Source organism: Bos indicus, chromosome 11 (assembly GCF_029378745.1).
Source record: "Bos indicus isolate NIAB-ARS_2022 breed Sahiwal x Tharparkar chromosome 11, NIAB-ARS_B.indTharparkar_mat_pri_1.0, whole genome shotgun sequence".
NCBI classification, from domain to species: domain Eukaryota; kingdom Metazoa; phylum Chordata; class Mammalia; order Artiodactyla; family Bovidae; genus Bos; species Bos indicus.
Genome location: NC_091770.1, coordinates 106,647,279 through 106,667,737, shown reverse-complemented (window position 1 = coordinate 106,667,737; position 20,459 = coordinate 106,647,279). Strand labels below are relative to the sequence as shown.

The window sequence follows — 20,459 nt, the reverse complement described above, 5'->3', positions numbered from 1 at the left end:
CTCTTGCAGCGCCCCCTTGCTGGTGGGCACTGAGGCAACCCCCCTCCTCTTAGCCTGGATGTAGCCCCATTATCCAGGAGCCCAAGCCCTGATGGTGCTGAGGAGACAAAGCTCCCACCAGCTGGTCACTGAGCTGAGTCTGAAGGCAAACATCCTGTCCCCACACGTCAGAGAGGGGGTTGGCGCCCCAAGCAGGCCACCAGAGAAGAGCGGCAGCCCTGCACTCACAGACCCCAGAGGGCTCACCCAGAACCAGCTTTGCTGTGAGCACTCAGACTGGAAACCCAAACTGAAATGGAGCCAAAAATCTCCATGACCCTGCTCAACACATGGCCAGGGAACAATTGATTAAAATTGATTAAAAACCATACAGAATGAAAGGACATAAACACAAACTTTGCAACTGACACCACATTTCAATTAAAAACTATAAACATTTTAGAAAACAACAAAAGATCTACATGACCTGAGTCTGGTGATGAGTTCTAAAACACAACAAAAAAGCCAATATAAAAAATGTTTTAAATAAATTGATTAAAACACTGACTTTTAAAAATGTATACATTCACTCTGTAGAGGACCTTACTCAAGAAAACCACAGGACAAAGTGTTAGGGGAACCACTAACCAAAACCACCCGCCCGTCCTTGCCGGGCGCCAGAGAAACCACTTGCAGGAGTCGTCTTACAACAGGAGGTCCTGGGTAAGAACAAGGAACTAAGAAGCCACCACCAACCAGAATTCAGGAAAGGTCAAAGGAGATGGGAGACTCCAATCCGCAGGTCTTACCAACCTCCCAGGGTCCTCCTTGCAGAATCCACCTTGGATGAGTGATGCATATGCCACCAGGAAGGACCCCAATTCAGAATGACTGGCCAGAGACAAACCAGAAACTAACCCAGTGCCCATAAAACCTGAGACTGTGAGCCACGTGGCAGAGCAGTTCTCTCAGCTTCCCTCACCCTCCCGCCCTCCACCCAGGCAGCCCTTCCCAATAAAACCTCTAGCTTTGATTAGTACACGTCTCCTCAGACAATTCATTTCCAAGTGCCAGACAAGAGCCCGCTCTCAGGCCGTGGAAGGGGTCCCCCCTTCCTGCATCAAAACCACAAACCAGGAGAAAATATCTTCCAAATGTGTATCTGTGCAGAGGGAAATGGCACCCACTCCATATTCTTGTCTGGGAAATCCCATGGACAGAGGAGCCTGGTGGGCTACAGTCCAACAGCAGGGCATTTCTGAAGAGAGGAAACAGTCCCAGGAAACTTGAGGTGCTCACCAAAGGCCCCAAAGCTTTCGATGGCACAGCCAGAACTGTGGCTGAGCACCCCCAGCTCCCAGGCCTCTTGATACTGGCCTCTCTCACCAGATACGGGTGTGGCAAACTAGAATCTAAAACATGGCTGAGGGCTTCCCTGGTGGCTGAGTATTAAAGAATCTTCATGCCAATGCAGAAGACGCAGGTTGGATCCCTGTCCATGCCGTGGAGCAGCTAAGCCCACGCACCACAACCACGGAGCCTGTGTTCTAGATCCCGGAAGCTGCAGCTACTGAGCCCATGAGCCTAGAGCCTGTGTCCCACAACAGGAGCCACAGTGAGAAGCCCACGCACCACAACTAGCGTGGCCCCTGCTCGCCATAACTAGACAAAAGCCCAAACAATGAAGGCCCAGCGCAGCCAAACATTAATAATTTTTTAAAAATGCATATCTGATAAAGAATTTGTACTCAAGTTATACCAAGAAATCTAGAGCAAACAAAGCCATAAATAATTGATAAAGACTGAAACAGACACCTGACCACAGAGGGTACACTGACAGTAAACAACCATAAAAAACACCCGGCCACAGAGGGTACACTGATAGTAAACAACCATAAAAAACACCCGGCCACAGAGGATACTCTGATAGTAAACAACCATAAAAATCACCCAGCCACAGAGGGTACTCTTATAGTAAACAACCATAAAAAACACCCGGCCACAGAGGGTACTCTGATAGTAAACAACCATAAAAATCACCCAGCCACAGAGGGTACTCTGATAGTAAACAACCATAAAAATCACCCGGCCACAGAGGGTACTCTTATAGTAAACAACCATAAAAAACACCCGGCCACAGAGGGTACTCTGATAGTAAACAACCATAAAAAACACCCGGCCACAGAGGGTACTCTGATAGTAAACAACCATAAAAAACACCCGGCCACAGAGGGTACTCTGATAGTAAACAACCATAAAAAACACCCGGCCACAGAGGGTACTCTGATAGTAAACAACCATAAAAAATACCCGGCCACAGAGGGTACTCTGATAGTAAACAACCATAAAAATCACCCGGCCACAGAGGGTACTCTGATAGTAAACAACCATAAAAATCACCCAGCCACAGAGGGTACTCTGATAGTAAACAACCATAAAAAATACCCGGCCACAGAGGGTACTCTGATAGTAAACAACCATAAAAAACACCCGGCCACAGAGGGTACACTGATAGTAAACAACCATAAAAAACACCCGGCCACAGAGGGTACTCTGATAGTAAACAACCATAAAAATCACCCGGCCACAGAGGGTACTCTGATAGTAAACAACCATAAAAATCACCCAGCCACAGAGGGTACTCTGATAGTAAACAACCATAAAAAATACCCGGCCACAGAGGGTACTCTGATAGTAAACAACCATAAAAAACACCCGGCCACAGAGGGTACACTGATAGTAAACAACCATAAAAAACACCCGGCCACAGAGGGTACTCTGATAGTAAACAACCATAAAAAAACCTACTCAAGATCCTGGTGGGATGCGTGCACAGCCACCTTTGGAAGACAGTCTGACAGTTTTTTCCAAAGCTAAACAGACTCATCTAGGATGCAACACTACACCTCTTGTATTTAGACAACAGCTTTGAAAAACTGTTCAAACAAAAACTAGCATAAAATAATGCACAGTAGCTCTATTCTGGGTTAAAAATTGGTTAAAAACTGAAAGACATCAGAATGTTCCTCTGTAAATGAATTAATAAGCAAATTAGGGCACATGTACATCAAGGGGAGCAGAATACGCCACCCCGAGTTGTGTCTTTTGGACATCAGGATAATTCTGGACTGACATTTAAAAAACAGCAGATCCAGGAGAATGTTTGAAAATGCCCTTTTAGGAATTAAATTTACGTTTATTAGGGAAATCTCCACTTGTAAGGCTGTCTCCACCTGTGTACCAGAAATGGAAGGATAACTAAGTCTTGAGAGAAGGTAGTCCATGGAGATGGCCTGGATGTAAATCTGCATAATATCCAGACCCTTGTTTACTGTGCTTTGCCTCCAAACCTCCCAAATGGTTCCGTCCCCCGCCCCCCACCCAATATCTTTCTTTTGTTCTTAGCTAAAGATAGCACATAAGTTACAGGCTTGGGCCATTTCAGGTTTTCCTAGGTACCTTACAAGCATATAGGGGGTATGCATGGTAATAAGCTTCTGTTTTCCTCCAGTTCATCTGCCTTTCATTGCGGGGGAAGGTCTCAATGAGGAAAAGAGAAATATAAAGGGAACATTATTTTTCCTCCAATACACATGAATAGTATTCAGAAATATAATGGAATGAACCGTCAAACCAAGCAAAAACCATGGATGAATCTTACATGTATATTGCTAAGTGAAAGAATCCAGTCTACACACTAATGATCCCATTTATATGACATTCTGAAAAAGGCAAAACAGACTTAGAAAAAGATTATGAGGTAGGAGGTTCAATATTCCATCTGATACATTACAGATGAGATGGTTGGATGGCATCACCGACTCCATGGACGTGAGTTTGAGTAAGCTCCGGGAGTTGGTGATGGACAGGGAAGCTTGGCGGGCTGCAGTCCATGGGGTCGCAAAGAGTCAGACACAACTGAGCGACTGAACCGACATTACAGATGAATATCTACCACTGTGCATTTGTATAAACCCATAGACCTTTAGACTTCAATTGGTAAATCATAGTCTATTCAAATTTAGTTATTTAGGATATGAGATGTCACAGAATGGAACACAGAATGCAGCAGAGTCTAAATAACTCAGAAATGCATGGAAAAAACTCACTCTTTGTTGGTGGCAGGGCCGGCATAGGCTGACAAAAGCTGAAGCACCAGCAGGTCCTGAGGATCTTAACGCAAAGAAAGCCAGAACTGGGAAGATAAAGGGCACAGCAGGCCCCCACCCCGTCCCAGTCCTCCTGCTTCTCAGCCCGCTCTCTGGGCCTGGAGGAGCGTCCTCTCCGACTGGTCCGGTGTGGATCCATGGGCAGCGTCACTGCATGGTGACAGCCGGGCACACAGGGCCCCTGGGCCACATGCAGCCGCCCAGGGCTTCCAGGAGCCCATGTGCAAGCGCCGGGACAGACATCTGACACACAGACTCACCACCTAAAGTGGAAACACCTGGTTCCTGGGAATCTGGAACTTGGCTTTTTAAAGGCCCTTTCCTCGGCCCTCGCCCTTCTGGGCTGCTGTGTCTCCTCCTGACTCCTCCCCCTGAGACGTGTGGCTCACAGGAGCCTCCGCAGGACCTGAGCTGCTCAGCAGCTCCCACTGTGGTCCAGCCTCTCAGAGGGGCTGCTCCACCGCCCGTTGTGAACAGGGGAACTCGCCGTGGAAAGGCCCCTGCGCGACGGGCAGGAGACAGCTGCGCAGGGACGGCCAGGCCCACGCCGCCTTCTCCGCCTGCCCACGCTGCCGGGGCCGCATGGTTCACGGACTCTGTTTTCCTAGTAAGGGCCTCGGAGATCCCCTCCGTCCTTCTGAAGTGTTCTGGAACACGAGTGCAGGAAGCTAGCACACACTTTCCGTACTCCGGTCCTGCAATGTGGCTCAAGCCTTTCCCCTTCACGACCGCACTGGCAGTGTCTGGAGTCACTTGGCTCATTTTTCCGTTTAGTTGCTCTGATTAACTCCAAGGACCACATGCCTACACGCGTCTCTAACTGGAGCATGCACGGCCCCAGTTCCAGGCACGGGGGACGCAAAACAGAGCGTCTGTGATACAGCTTCCCGGGGCATCATGTTTATTCCCGGTGCTTTACAAGGACACGCATTCAGCCTGAACTAACCCCACAAGGTCCCAAAGCCGAAACACCAATGGCCCTGAGGAGACCCATCTCCTGTCAGCCTGAAGTGAACCCCACAGTGTCCCAAGGCCAAAGCCTGAGCAGGTCCTGAGGAGACCAGACTCCCTGTCTTCCTCAACTGGGTCCTACAACGTCCCAGAGCTGAAGCCCCAACGGGTCCTGAGAAGACCAGACTCCCGTCAGCAGCCACAGGCAGCCAGGTGCTCAGGCAGAGCGGGAATTCCGCCTGGGGTGGGGTGGGTCGGGGAGGCGGGTTCCCCGCTCCCTGCCAGCCAATGGGAAGTGCAGCTCAAGCCTCCCTCACTCGCGCAGGCACAGCTAAGTGGAGACTCCGCCCCTCGGGGCAGTTCTGTTAGGTCTATTAAACTATGCAAATTCAAACTGAAATATTGCCAATATCCAAAACTTCTCAAAATAGTTAAGGAATAAAAAAAAAAAAATAGTTAAGGAATAATGAACTTGAAACTGTATACAATGAAATGTAGTCACCAAATTCACTCAACTTTATTAACAGACATTTAAATTTTGAAACTATCAAAATTGTGGAAATAAACATAGAAAATCTACATGACCCTGGGTTTGGCCTGTATATCATGAGCTTTGAGTTTTAACACACAAGCTGTCAGTCCACAAAAGAAAAATATTGTGGACTTTATAGAAATAAAAATGTCTATTCTGAAAGACCTCATTCAGAAAATTAAAATACAAGCCACAAACTGGGAGGAAAAAATTTGCAAAATTCATATCCGATACAGGATTTGCACACAAAATAGACAGAGACCTCTTGAACAACCCTATAAACAGTAAGTAAAGATCTGAACAGATACCCATCCAAAAAAAGTTATACAGATAGTACAAAACAGAAACACGCTCAACATCATACGCCATTAGGGAATTACAAATTAAAGTCACGAGCTATCACACTACACATATTAGGCTGCTAAACTCTAACTATATGACAATACCAATTGCTGGAGGCTGAGGAATAGCAGGAACGCTCCCTCACTGCTGGTGGGATACATGCACAGCCACCTCGTAACACAGTTGGGCAGTTTTCTCTGAAGCTAAACACACCTCACCTTGGGATCCAACGATCATACTTCCAGTATTTAGGAAACTGCTTTGAAAAATCCATGCCCAAATGCAAACGAAGATGAACTTAGGCACAGCAGCGCTATCCATAATAGTTAAAAGCTTGAAGTAATCATAGTATCCTTCAATAGATGAATGCATAATCAAATTGGGGTATATCCATGTCAAAGCAAGTAGAACATGCCACCCCAAAATATGCCTCTCTGCTGTGAGGATTGCTTAAGTCCACTTCCATGGAAAAAAAAAAAAAAAGAGGACTCTCAGTAAACTAAGTAGCAATTGCCGTTTTGTGATGGACATTTACAACAGAGAAATCTCTGCATTTAAGGGCTGTCCCTGTTTGCACCAGAAATAAAAGGCTAATTAAAACTCAAGTAACTTATCAATGGAGAGGTCCCGACTTAAATCTACAAACAATCATACCCTTCTTTACTGTGTTTTGTGTAATTACCTTCCATTAATGGGCTTCTCCCATCCTTCAGGGTCTTGTTTTTAGCTGAAGATGGCATTTAAGGTGATGACTTTGGACATTTCAGGGAGTGGCTCAGGTTTCTTTGGTAGCTCCCCTGTATACAGAAGCTATTTGTTCTTTTAGTCACTAAGTCATGTTCGCCTCTTTGCGACCCCACGGACTGTAGCCCGCCAGGCTCCTCTGTCCATGGGATTCCCCAGGCAAGAATACTGGAGTGGGTTGCCATTTCCTTCTCCAGGGGATCTTCCCAACCCAGGGGTCAAACCCAAGTCTCCTGTATTACAGGCAGATTCTTTACCACAAAGCCACCAGGGAAGCATAGGGGAGGTATGCTTCTGTTTTTCCTCCTGGTAATTTGTCTTGTATTATGGAAGGGCAGAGTGAAAATTGTTTTTCCTCCCATACACATGCAATGGAGTATTACTCATGAGTAGTAAGGAATGAACCACCAAACCTTGAAAAGCATGGTTAACTCTCACGTGCATATCACTCAGTGAAAGAATACAGTCTGGGGTATGACCTCATTTATGACATTCTAGGAAAAGCAAAACTACATAGATGATGAGCAGATCATCTGCTGAAGGGGCTGAAGTATTCCCTGTGACGCTTTAGGATGGGCACCTGTCACTATGCATTTGTCTACGCTCGTCGATTTGTATAGCCCAAGGGATCAAACCATCTTCTGAAGTATAGTTATTCAGGGTGTAGGAGAGTCGCAGGACAGAATACACAGTGCAACAAAACCTAACCACATTAGAAATGCACTGAAAAGATCTCTCACTGTAGGAGATGGGCAAAATGTGTTGACTTTGGAAATGAACGAATCGATACACAAAAGGCTAAATGGGCTGCACGTAAACACTGGGCTTCCTTTTATAGAGACCTTTCCAGGTGCTGCTGCTGCCAAGTCACTGCAGTCGCGTCCGACTCCGTGCGACCCCATGGACGGCAGCCCACCCGGCTCCGCCGTCCCCGGGACTCTCCAGGCAAGAACACTGGAGTGGGTTCCAGAGTGCAGTAGCTAGCAATTCTGAGACCACTGTACACATAACCTGAAGAGGAGAAAAGGGCCAGGCTGCAGGAGTGGGAAGTTACAGATAAACAAAAACAAGAGGACGAAGCTGAGCCCCTGACCACCACTCCTTATGGCTCTGAGTTGTGTCCAACAGGACCACCATCACCTGCACGTGGGTGCTATAACCCACCTGCCCCCTCCTGGCCTTTCCCCTTCCTCCCTGCGGTGATTCCAGTGACATTTCCAGCCTGCACCCCTCTCCCAGGCCAGGTGCATCTGTCCATCCACGGCCTCCCCATCTCATCCTGGGGACTAACAGGCCCCTCGAGGACTACGATCCTGCTGCTCCCCATGCCCAGGAGGCAGCCCCAACTTCTCCAGCTGCTGAGCCCAGACACCTGGTGTAACCGAGCAGGAGCCAATCGGGCCCTCCCAGAACAGACCCCGTCCCGTATCCTCTGCTGTAACTCCTCTCTGAAGTATGGAGATAATAGTATCTGAGGCACACTCAGGGAGTTGTTTTACAGCTGCTAAAAGCCCCACTGAAGGGAAGAAGTTAACTATTTGATGAGCATGAACACGTCACCCCCAGAGCGTCCAGTGCCTGAGGATTTGTGAGGTTAGCCGCCTGTTACCTCACCAACCAGAGAACCGTGCACCAGCAGTTCTCTGTCACCCCCTCCCTCATGTGGCCCGTAAAACTGCTTTCCTGAAGCCCTTCGGGGATTTCAGGGTTTAGAGCACGAGTTACTGTCTCCACGTATTGGTGCCTTTACAGTTAATGCTGCACTTTCCTTTACTGCACCTGGTGTCAGGCGACTGGCTTTACTGCACTCAGGGGTGTGGACTCAAGGTTGGTTCAGTAACACGGAGGCCTCCCAGGTTCCCAGTTCCTTGTGCCCCAGGGACTGTCAGCTCCTTCTCCAGGGCATATGGCCAACGCCCACACTAATTCCCCTCTACACCCACGGCCCTGGCCCAAGCCTAATGCCTCCATCAGGCCCTACAAAGCTCCCTGCCCTCACGGTGCGTCTCACATCCCACCCAACATGGTCTTTCTGAAGCCTGAACAAGACCATGCCCCGCTCCTCCCTGTGATTCCCCTCACCTGATGAAGCCAGGCATGATCTGTTCCAGGTGACTCCAGGATCCTCATTCTCTCCAGATGCCACGTGTGTGGCCGCTGTCTGTGCCTGTCTATATGGGCCTGTGGTGATCTCCTAAAATAAGGGTTATTTTATATACAGATAATGGGGTGAATGGTGGCCCTAAAAGATGTGTCCCCCCAGAACACAGGAACAGGGCCATATCTGGGAAAAGGATCTTTGTAGATGTAGTTAAGGATCTCAAGGTAAGGTCATCTAGGGTTAGGGTGACCTTCAGTCCAACTGACAGAGTCCTTATAAGAGATGAAAGAGGACACAGACGAGAAGCCTCATGAAGATGGAGGCAGAGGTGGGAAAGGGGGCCACAAGCCCCGGGACCCCTGGAGCCCCAAAGCTGGAGAAGGCAGAAAGGACCCTATCCTGGTCCCTCTGGAGGGACCTCAGCCCTGTGCCACCTTGATCTCAGGTGTCTGGTCTCCAGGACTGGGGGAGGATGAACTCCTGTTGCTTTAAATCACCCAACATGTGGTCGTTTGTTAGAAAGCCACAGAGAACTCACACAGGCCCTGCTCTATAGGATCCTAAAAGTGTGGGTCTCACTAAAGGAAGATGGAGGCTGGATTACAGAACCCTTAGCGTCAGAACTGGGCCCTCAGAAATGCTAAAGCAGTGGCTGGACCCCAAAGTGTTGACGGATCAAGTCTGAACCCTGTCCTAGGGGACTGGCTGCACATGCCTCCCAAGGTTCTTACACCTGTATGTGGCGTAGTAAGTGTCTAGTCCTGACTGAGACATTTAATGTCACTGTTCACATTTCTCATTAAGAACCCACCAGTTACGCAGGTGAAAAGCCAATTAGGATGCTTGCTACACCAATGAGCAATTCCGAAGATGGCTGGGGTGGGGACTAATGTGCAGACAGCAGCCCTTCCACCCTCCCACCCCTCCTCCACACTGCCAACACCCTTCTCCACACCCCTGACCCCCTCCTCTACCCTCCCAAACCCCCTAACCCTTAACCCGAACCCAAACCCTAAACCCTAACCCTAACACCTAACCCGTAACCCTAACCCGTAACCCTAACCCCTAACCCCAACCCGAACCCCAAACCCTAAACCCTAACCCCTAACCCGAACCCCAAACCCTAACCCCAACCCTAAACCTAAATCCTAGCCCTTAACTCTAACCCTAATCCCTAATCCTAACCCCTAACTCCCTCACCCCAACCCCTAACCCTTAACTCTAACCATAACACCTAACGCTAACACATAACTCCCTCACCCCTAACCGTTTCCACCCAAACCGATGTACAGAGTGAATGCAATGTGTTTCTAAATCTCATGGTATTTTTCACAGAAATAGAGCAAACCCTCCTACACTTGCATGGAGACATAAAGGACCATGCAATTCCGAATTGTCTAGCCGACCCTGAGAAAGATCAGGCTGGAGGCATCTCCCTCCCTCTGTTTGCACTACCTTTGGTGACGCTACAATTTCCAAAACACTCTGGAAACAGGTTCAGGAACCACAGGAACCAGACAGAAAGCCCAGAATCAAACCCACACGGATGCAGTCCGTTAATAGATTAAAGGGTGCCGAGGGGAGGGCAGCCCCAAAGAAACAGTGCTGGAGAAACTGAACACCACGTGCCAAAGACGGGCCCTGGACACCATTGACACCGCACACAAAACTCACTGGAACAACTTTCCACACCCAGCCCTTCTGGGTCACCTGAAGAGGGACCCCCACCCCCAGCTGTGGGTTGCACACAGGAAACTTCTCACTTCTCCGTCTTTCCTCGCCTTCTCCTTTCATCAGGAAACCCAGTCCCCACTGGTGTGGACGCTACCCCGTGTTACCCTGAAGCCAAAACCCAGCGAGTCCTAAGAAGCCTGAGCTCCTGACAGTGGAGATGCTGACCGGGCGTCCCAGCAGAAACCCCAGGCATGCCTGAGGAGACCCAGCTCCTCCCAGCTGCACGCCCAGCTGAGGCCACAGTGAACATGCACACGCCGTGGGTCAGCGATGCGGGCTCAGCGCCATTCCGTGATCAGTATGGGGAGTGCAGGCCCTGCCTGCCTCCCAGTTCAGGGGACACAGCGCTTTCCTGCTGGCAGAATCGCTGAATCCGTCGTGCCTAGTCCCTCAGTGGCCCCCGACTCTTTGCGACCCCATGGACTGTAGCCCTCCAGGCTCCTCTGCCCATGGGATTCTCCAGGCAAGAATACTGGAGTGGGTTGCCATGTCCTCCTCCAGGGGATCTTCCCGACCCACGGACTGAACCCAGGTCTCCCACATTGCAGGCAGATTCTTTACAGAATGAGCCACCAGGGAAGGCCAAGAATACTGGAGTGGGTAGCCATTTCCCTTCTCCAGGGGATCTTCCCGGGGATGGAACAGGGGTCTCCTGCATTGCAGGCAGATTCTTTACCAGCTGAGCTACCAGGAAAGGTGGCAGAATTGCTGAGTCCATTAACCTGTGGAAATTCAAATATCCCATAACTTTTCCAAACTAACTAAAGAATACTTACTTGGAATCGAGATTACCGGGAGAAATATCAGTAATCTCAGATATGCAAATGATACCACCCTAATAGCAGACAGCGAAGAAGAACTGAAGAGTCTCTTGATGAAGGTGAAAGAGGAGAGTGAAAACACTGACTTAAAGCTCAACATTGAAAAAACTAAGATCGTGGCATCTGGTCCCATCACTTCATGTCAAACAGATGGGGAAAAAATGGAAACAGTGACAGACTTTTTTTATTGATCTCTAAAATCACTGCAGACAGTGACTGAACCATGAAATTAAAAGACACTTGCTCCTTGAAGAAAAGCTATGACAGACAGTATATTTTTTAAGAAGAGACATCACTTGGCCAGCAAGTCCGTATAGTCAAAGCTATGGCTTTTTCAGTAGTCATGTATGTGGGTTTCCAGATGTGAGTTAGACCATAAAGAACGCTGAAGAGAAAGGTGCAACAGAGGCTGAGATGGTTGGATGGCAACACTGATTCAATGGACATGAGTTTGAGCAAATTCCGGGAGACCGTGAGAGACGGGGAAGCCTGGCAAGCCGCAGTCCATGGAATCGCAAGGAGTTGGCTATGAGTGAGCAACTGAACAACAATAGCACTTAGCTGGAAACTGCACAGAATGAAATTAATGTAGATGCAAACTTTAAAACTTAAATCAACTTACTCAAACATTTTTATAGACAAATTTTAAATGCAAAACTATTCAAAATTATAGATTTTGTCATATAGATCATAAGCTTCGAGTTTTAACACAACACAAAAAGACAATCCACAAAAAAAGAGCAAGGAATTTCATGGACTTTATAAAATTTAAGATTTCTACTCTGTGAAAAGCCATATTCAGAAAATCAAAATACAAGCCACAAACAAAGAAAAAATTTTTGCAAACACACAGCTAATAAAGACTCTGCCTCAAATATGCAAAGAACTCTAACACAAACAACTCCATTAAAAATAGGCAGAGATATGAACAAACACCTGGCCAAAGACATACAGGTAGTATACAAAAATATACTCAACATCATACACGATTAGGGAATTACAAATTAATACAAGAAGAAGACATCCCTGTGCACCTATTAGGACTCTTGAGTTGTGTTTCTCTTGAAATCTTGTGGCTGGGCTAATAATAAATTTGACACAAGATAGATCAAAAGAGGTAAAAGAAACAAATGTAATTCCTGCACACAGAGGTCTCATGGAAATGAAACCTAAGTAGTCAAAACAGGCAGGAAAAAACACTCACATATGGAATGATGTCAAAGGAAACAAGAGCCAAAGGAAAAGAAATATCAACACCCAAAACAGAATAAACTAAGCAACCAAATACTGTAGTGCTGGATTATAACCAAAAGCTTAACCTAACTAGCCAAGTATCCACACTAGTAAAAATTAATTGTTGCACAGGTATTTTATCAATGGGATTGGATAGAAATCTTTTATGCAGGAAAATTCCAGAGAGTTGATGGGGTTAAATTGAAATCTCAGGAGATGAGACCAGAGGCCAAGCCAGGGATCTGACTAAATGGCTGACTAAATGACTAATGGGTTTGATTCCTGGGTTTGGAAGACCCCTGGAGGAGGGCATGGCAACCCACTCCAATTTTCTTGCCTGGAGAATCCCATAGACAGAGGAACCTGGTGGGCTAGAGCGCATAGGGTTGCAAAGAGTTGGACACAACGGAAGCAGCTTCACGTGCACGCGCTGCAGATGGCGTAGTTGTCAGGGTTGGCTGCAGCAGTGTGGGTGTTTTCTTTACTTTATTATTATTATTATTATTTTTTTTTTTTTTGTCAAGGGGAAGGTCATTTTATTTCAATTTTCTGGGCTCCTTTCCTCATTTTTATGGTGCTCTAATGTCATTTGTTAAAAGCAGCTAACCAGTTCTTTAGAATACGTTCTCTAGCTTCATTTAGATGTCGTAGGTGGACAAGTTTGATTGTTTGAACCAAAATGGGAGCAGTAAACATCACAGCCCTCACTAATAACATTGTGACCCTGCTGTCAAGCATAGAATTCTCCCTTCAAGAAAAAGCTTGTGACCATTTCGTATGGCCTATTTGGAAACTTCTGTAAACCTTACATTTTAGTAAGATATTTTTGTTTAGTCTATTTCTAAAATAAATAAATAGATAGAAATCTCTTATGCAGGAGAATTTTAAATAACTGATAGGCACATTCAGCCATCCATCAAGGGGGTGGAGCCACAATCCCTCTCCTGAAGTGTGGGCTCCACAGAGTGACTTTCTCCTGTCAAGGTCACTGAGAAAAGTCTGAGAAACTGTCAAGGACATGGAAAATTAAAGAGTCCTGATGACTCCATATCATGTGGTACCATGGATGGAAGCCTGAACAGAAAAAGTTTGAATGAAAGTGTTGGTCACAGTCGTGTTCAACTCTTTGCGACCCCCACCAGGCTCCTCTGTCCATGGAACTCTCCAGGCAAGTTCTCCAGCAGAACTCTCACTCTGCTGGAGTGAATTGCCATTCCCTTCTCCAGGAGATCTTCCCTCCCCAGGGATCAAACTCACATCTGCATTGCAGGCGGATTCTTTACCGTCTGAGCCACTAGGAATGCCCATAATAAGGTATCAATATTTGTTCATTAGTTGTAAAAATTACACAAAAAAACTAAAAAGAGGAGAAAATAAAAATCAAATAAGAGAAACCTATTGTATCACACTGGCAACCAAGAGGAAATGAGTGATTTACTAGTAAAAACACACATTAACAAGATGAACTCTGAAATACAGAAGATACAAACCAGTTAACTCTTCCCCCCACTGGTTCTCCTCTCATTATTCTGGGATTTTATGCTCCTGGGACAGGGAAGGAACAGAACATCTCCAAATAGCAGATGTCTGGCAGGCCCCCTAAGATCTCAGCCCACCCAGTGTCTTCACCTCCCCCAGATGTGCCCCACCCAATGCGGACGCCACGCAGAGGGAGACTCAGAGAGTACTGATCACTGTGAGTCAGCAAGGACTTTTCTGATCCCTAGGGACTGGACATACTTCCGAAGTAAGATAATTAAATATATTTTAAATGGTAGAAATACAGTAGTATTTTTAAGTGGCAAGTTTAAGAGCAGGCTCAGACCTGGCAGGTCAAGGCGCTCACGCTCTCTCAGTGTGACCGGGTCCCTCTCCAACCCTTTGTCCTGCTATATGACTTTGGGGGGCCCCATTCACAGGAACAGTTTCACCCACTGTCTCTGGGGCCTACAGCAACTCCAGGCTGACAGCACTCACCGTCTGTACTAGTAGAAAAGGTTTCTCCTTCCCTTGTGTTCCATGGACAGCCATGGCTTTAAATGCCATTGGTCTAACTTGGGTCATATTATCATCTTTGAACCCATCAGAGCACCCAGAGGACAGAACCTAGGATCGTCTAAATGTGGATTATATGCCCATCTTCAAGGTGGGTGGAACATGGGGTCAGCTCTCTGAAAACATTCATATTAGAAAAAGGTAAGAAGTTCCCTAAGAAAAGCTGAGGTTCTGGGCTTTGACTCAGGAACATGCTGGCTCGAGGAAAGCAGCAGACTCCACCTCACTGACCGCCCACAGAACAGCTGTGGGACACGAAGGCCAAGGAAGGAGGGCTGACTGAGGGCCAGGAGCTGAAGCCACCCGTCCAGCGCCCTTGTGGTTGGTCCTCCCATGGCAGCAGGAAGCCCTTCCACTTGCAAAAGGCACAGACCTCTCTCATGTCCCTTTTGGTGGGAGCCTAGGAGTCACATCTGCCCCCAGCTACCAACCCCCGCAAGCAATACTGCTCATTTATCCAGTCTCCTCCCTCTCTTAAAAAGAGCAGAGACTACTTGCTCAGTGAAGCAGTCGGAGGCTCAAGGGTTGCTCCATATCACGGAATCCAGGACTGGCAGCTCTCAGAGCCCACATGGGTGCAGGTGGTTCCCCAAGACCAGGCAGCCTCAGCGAGAACCTCCCCTGAGGAGGTACAGCTGCCCCCGTACCTTTGAGTCATGATGAGTATGAGTATCAAAATCTGTGACACCTGGCAGGCCAAAGGACTGCAGGGCCATGGTCTGCCGGACGGTTGTTGTGAACAAGGACACACAAATGTTTAGAGCGCTACTGCCTCTCTTGGCAGGCTACAAGGCTGTGAGAGGGAGACCCTTTTCTCAGCCACATGGATGTTGCTAACTGAAACATCCCAAGGGGCTGTCCACACTGCCCAGGTAGCTGCTCAATGGCCCAGAAGCACGGTCAGCTCAGTAACTGGCTACAGGGGCTTGACAGGGACCAGGATCACCTGAGCTGGTGGCCCACAGATGACTGCCTGAACGGTCAGAGGTCAAGGGCTATCCTGAGACTTGATGTCTATTGATGCCCACTCTAATGGGACAGGGGATGCCTGTGGTCCCAGAAGGCCCCCACAAGCACTCAGGAGGCAGCACCTGAGGGTTGGTCAGTCACTGCACCAAGTTCTGTATAAATTCACACATGACCATTGAGTGCCCTCAGTCAGGCCTGTGCTGGGCCGGGTCCTGTCCAGCCAGAGTGGGGCAGGCACTGCCCTCCCCAGGTCACATGGCGGGAGGAAACCCTGTGGACAGTAACCACCTGCTGAGGCCCTAACAACCACTGACCGAGGCTGAGTTGCATTTGACACTGTCGGTGACCAGAACAGACATTTCATTCTTCTGCACCAGACTTCAGGACTCAGAAGTAGACGACCAGCGTTCCAGGTCAACTCCACGTCCACAAGCAACCCAGGGAAAGTCCTGTTCACCCCAGAGGCCTCAGAGTTATGGAGGAGAGGGAAAGCGGGCATGGACCAGTTATGCTTAACCCCAACATTATTACACTAACTCAAACACCCAAATCCCTACCATTAACTCTAACCCTAACCCTCTAAACCTACCCTCCTACCTCTAAATCTAAACCCTAATACTCCTTAATCCCTTACCGCTAGATACTGGACTTAACCCCTAAAATCCCAACCCTGACCCTGACTCAGACCATCTAACCTAACCCCTGACTCTCTAACATGCATCCTTCCACTCTGGTTCCTCAAAACCTCATCCTCTTACTGTTCCCTCTAATTCTGTCCCTGACCTTCAAACCCTGACCCTGATCCTACCTTCTAACCTTGAGCACTGAGCCTGAATCTCTATACTTAACCCTGATCCTTTAACTCTGAACATTACACTATCCCTAACCCTAACCTCAGACCTGACCATTGTCCTACACCACCCTTGACTCTAAACACAGGCCCATGTCAGAACAGGCTAAAAATTTGAACCCTACTCCAATCCCTTTTCCCAGTATAATCAGAACCATAATGTTTAGTTTTCTGTGAAGCTAACACTGCTCACGTATGTCTTTTCTAAATGAACTCTAAACTGAACAAAATCTTAATTTTTACACCCACATAACCCTATATTGTTAGTGGTCATATGGACAAACCCTTTGCCTATACCTAATCCTAAACCCTAATTCTTAACCCTAACTTACACCGACCTCAACCCCAAACCTAACTCAAATCTAACACTGTCACTCTGACCTCTAACCACCAATGTAGCTAACAGTCACCCCAAACCTCAGCCAATGCCTGCTCATCCCCAGCCCTAACTTACCCACCACTCTATCCCTAACCCTGAACGACAACCACATCCCCTCTGAGGCCTTACCCTGGCTCTTCCAGCCACCAGTCTACCTTGATCCTCACCCCAAAGCTGAGCTAACCCTTGCATCTCAACCAGGCCCAGAGCAAGTTGAAGAGGTTTTCAGCCTCTTCTGAGCTCTGCCCACTGTGCACTCAGCCACGGGCCCACAGAGACAGCTCACACGTCTGCCTCCACAACCCCTGTATACAGCATCCAGCAGCATGGTGGGGTTTTGTTTTTGATTTTTTGCTAAGTTTTATTTTAATCCAAGGACTTTGCTTCATACAAAATGTCATTGTAGAAACAACAGCAGAATCCAAAGTGTGGCTGATAAATATTACTCAGGCAGCAAACTAGTCAATCACAGAATTTTTTTAAAAGTGAGTCCCAGTTGTGTTGCATGGTTGGGACGTCTCTTTTTTTTTTTAACACTGTTCTTAAATATAAAGTTTTGCAACAAACCTTTGATTTATATCAAATATAATTAAAAATTAACAAATGAATACATTGTATCAAAAAGTACGAAGATATACATCTCATGCACATACTTGAATATATGTATATATGTATATATTTTACATGCTCACATGACTTGTTCAAACTACAGCCACTGCTTGACTGGTTCCAGATGCAGACAACTGGTTGATGCATTTCAAATTTGGCAACTCACTATGAGATTTTGAGGGAAATATGATAGTTGAGAAGAGACAGCACAGAAACAAAACACAGAGTTGGGAAAACAAGACACAGTCTCTCCCTCACTCTCTGTAATTTTTCACCAATTCCAGTGTCTGGAAGGATCCAGACAAACCAGCAAAGCTGTGTGGGTCTAGGAAAGTGGATTCTCTGCCCAATATGGCCTGGGGAAGCAGCTATGGTTCAGCACAGAATGAATACATTCAAAATAATATGGGCTGGGGGACCAGAGACAAAACATCAGTACCAAGATACACATCCTTCTGCTTCGCAACCAGAGCCAGTGATCACATGCACAGAGATTCTGATTTTCGTCGTATTCTATTGGAGTAAAATACTCTGTTATCTTAAAGTTTCAGAGTGTTGTGCCTTCGAGTAAGGAAATTCTATAAAATGGTTTGGTCACAATCATGCTGAAACCCTAGAACAGGTGGCGGTCTTGTGTGTTTTATCTCTGTTAAACGTGTGTCTTTTGTTGCATAGCCCTATGGGTTAACGGCATCCACTCACTGGGACACACAGACGCGCACACACGAGACACCAAGTTTCTTCAGGAGAGTCACAGGCGAAAGCCGACGGGAACGCTCAAAGGATCCAGCAGAGGGATCGTCTCACACTTCACAATACGGAGCACACACCGGAATCGGCCCATCTAGACGCTCCCTCTGTTCACAAAACAAAGGGTCTCCCGGTGTTTTATGTACCCCGTCCTCACTGTGGTCTTTCTGTTTTGAACGTGGCCCTGAAGCCGGACTTCCTTATGCTGCCTGCTTTCCCAGGTCTTATGCCAGAGCCAGGTGGGCTCAGACGCCCAGCACAGCAGCCACAGCCAAGCTGCTCCTGGGTCCAATTTCCAGCCACGGTTCAGTGTGGTTCCCCACCGCCCTCACCTGCTCAGACCTGGGCACTTCTGCCCCCACTGTGCCATCTCCCCCTTCGCACCAGCCTCTCCCCAGTAAGCCTTCTGTGGAAAGAAATTTGCACAACTACAGAGATTGCGCCCTGCATCCCTGAGAATCAAGTGGAGAACAGACTGATCGCGGACACGGGCCTCTCTCCACACGCCCTGCAGCCTCTCTACTGGTTTGAGGAAAAGGGGCAACAGCCACTTCATCCCAGCTACGACCAATCTACACGTCTTCTACATGTTCTCCAGCGTGTCCACCTTCTGCTCAGTTGCTGTTTGGAGTGGTCTCCACAAAGCCCGCTTGCGGTGATGGGCCCCTGGGAGCCTGCGTGACGGGCTCGGAGGTCAGGCACTTGGTCGAGAGCAGCGGGAGCTGGGTGGTCCTGTTGGCCGCTTGTACTGGACACAGAGCATCTCCCCGAGCAAGCCAGGAACACACGTCCTGCAAGGCTGAGATCCTCCTACAGGTTGGATGTTTTGCTGTTTCGTTACTGTTCCCTTCCCCATTATTCTGGGTGTTTCTTTTTTGACTGAGTACATAGAGTTGACAAAAGAGCGAAGGGTGTTGTGACTAAAAACCGAAACCAGGATCACGAATGTCGCCCAGGTTTGGTCCCTGTGAGGGCCGGCTGTCGGGAGAGGCCGTGTCTGCGTGTTTCTAGTGCTTTCTGCCATTTCAGGTACGAAGGGCGCCCGGACTGTGGGCGTGAGGGTGCTGACAAGACCTGCTCCGTTTACCACTGACTCTGTCCTGAGGTCTCGCCTGCTCCTCTGCACCACACATTTGGATAAAAGATGATCCCTACGAGATTCAGACTTCCTACGGAACGTTCCCAGCACACACCCTGGATGCTGGGCTCTTCAGCGGGTCCCCCTCAGCACACACAACCGCGTCCTGTGCGGGGTCTGTGCCGAGACCCAGGGAGGCAGCGTGGGAGGGGTGGAGAGGGAGCAACCTCCCTCTACAAACCGCTCATCCCGCTGGAGGAGGAGACACAGGGCAGGCCCTCCTCCCAGGGCTGCGGCCCACCTCGGTGCCCCGAGCGCCCCCGGGGCCCAGCGCGGATGATAAAACTCATCACCTGGACGCGCCCGCCGGGCGGTGCGGCTAGCACCAGTGGTCTTGGTCAGGGTGGTGGTAGCTGTGCCGCCCCCGGCCGCCCCCGCCCGAGCTGAGCCCCAGAGTGCAGTGGTAGCCGTTGGGCACCCGGCGGAGGGGGTGGGACTGCGAGGTCAGGGAGGACACGTAGGAAGTCCGGGAGGAGCGGCCCGAGTTGGTGGCCACGGCCTCCTCGAAGGTGAGCGTGTCCTCAAGCTGGGTGCGGGCCGCAGCCTCGCTGTCCAGACGCTGCCCCAGGTAAGGGTCGGAGCCAATCCGAGAGCTGGGGGCCAGCGGCTGGCTGAGGGGGTCTCTCTGGAGCAGGGCGTTGTGTTCCGAAAGGCCACGGCTAAGCCGGCCGGGGGAAAAGGCAGGGAGGCTGGTCTGAGCCCCGGCAAAGTGGACAGGTGAGGAGTTGGCCGTCTTATAGGTGATGCTGGGACGGGGGGTCAGCGGGGTCTGGGGGAGCTGCCTCCGCCCGCCGCGGCCAGGGGTGCTAGCACCAGATGTCGACAGCAGGGGGCTCCCGTTCACGGAGCCGCTACCCTGCAAGAAAGCGGAACAGAGCAAACCCAAATCAAAGGGCAGGGAGGCAGGGAGCGCAGGTAGGTGAGATGGAGCGGGAGGCCCCAGGAGGGTGGGAGGGCAGTGCCAGAAGGGGCTGGGCACAGGGCCAGGGAAGAGGAGAACACAGCCCAGCCCATCTCAGGCGGGGAGGAGAGAAAGAAGGAACTGGGGAGCAGGAAGGCCAAGGCCCCGCCAGGCAGGATGGACAGGCCAGGAAGCCAGGAGC

At 48.9% G+C, this 20,459-nt stretch overlaps 1 protein-coding gene across 1 annotated transcript in view; it reads right to left on the bottom strand.

Moving 5' to 3' along the window:
* Nucleotides 1–13,104: 13,104 nt before the first annotated feature.
* The window catches only part of CACNA1B (calcium voltage-gated channel subunit alpha1 B), a 216,485-nt gene continuing 209,130 nt past the window's right edge, over nt 13,105–20,459 (bottom strand). The window contains exon 46 of the mRNA XM_070799820.1: nt 13,105–20,212. Coding sequence (XP_070655921.1) covers nt 19,676–20,212 — 537 coding nt within the window. The 3' untranslated portion in view covers nt 13,105–19,675. The remainder of the gene's footprint in view (nt 20,213–20,459) is intronic.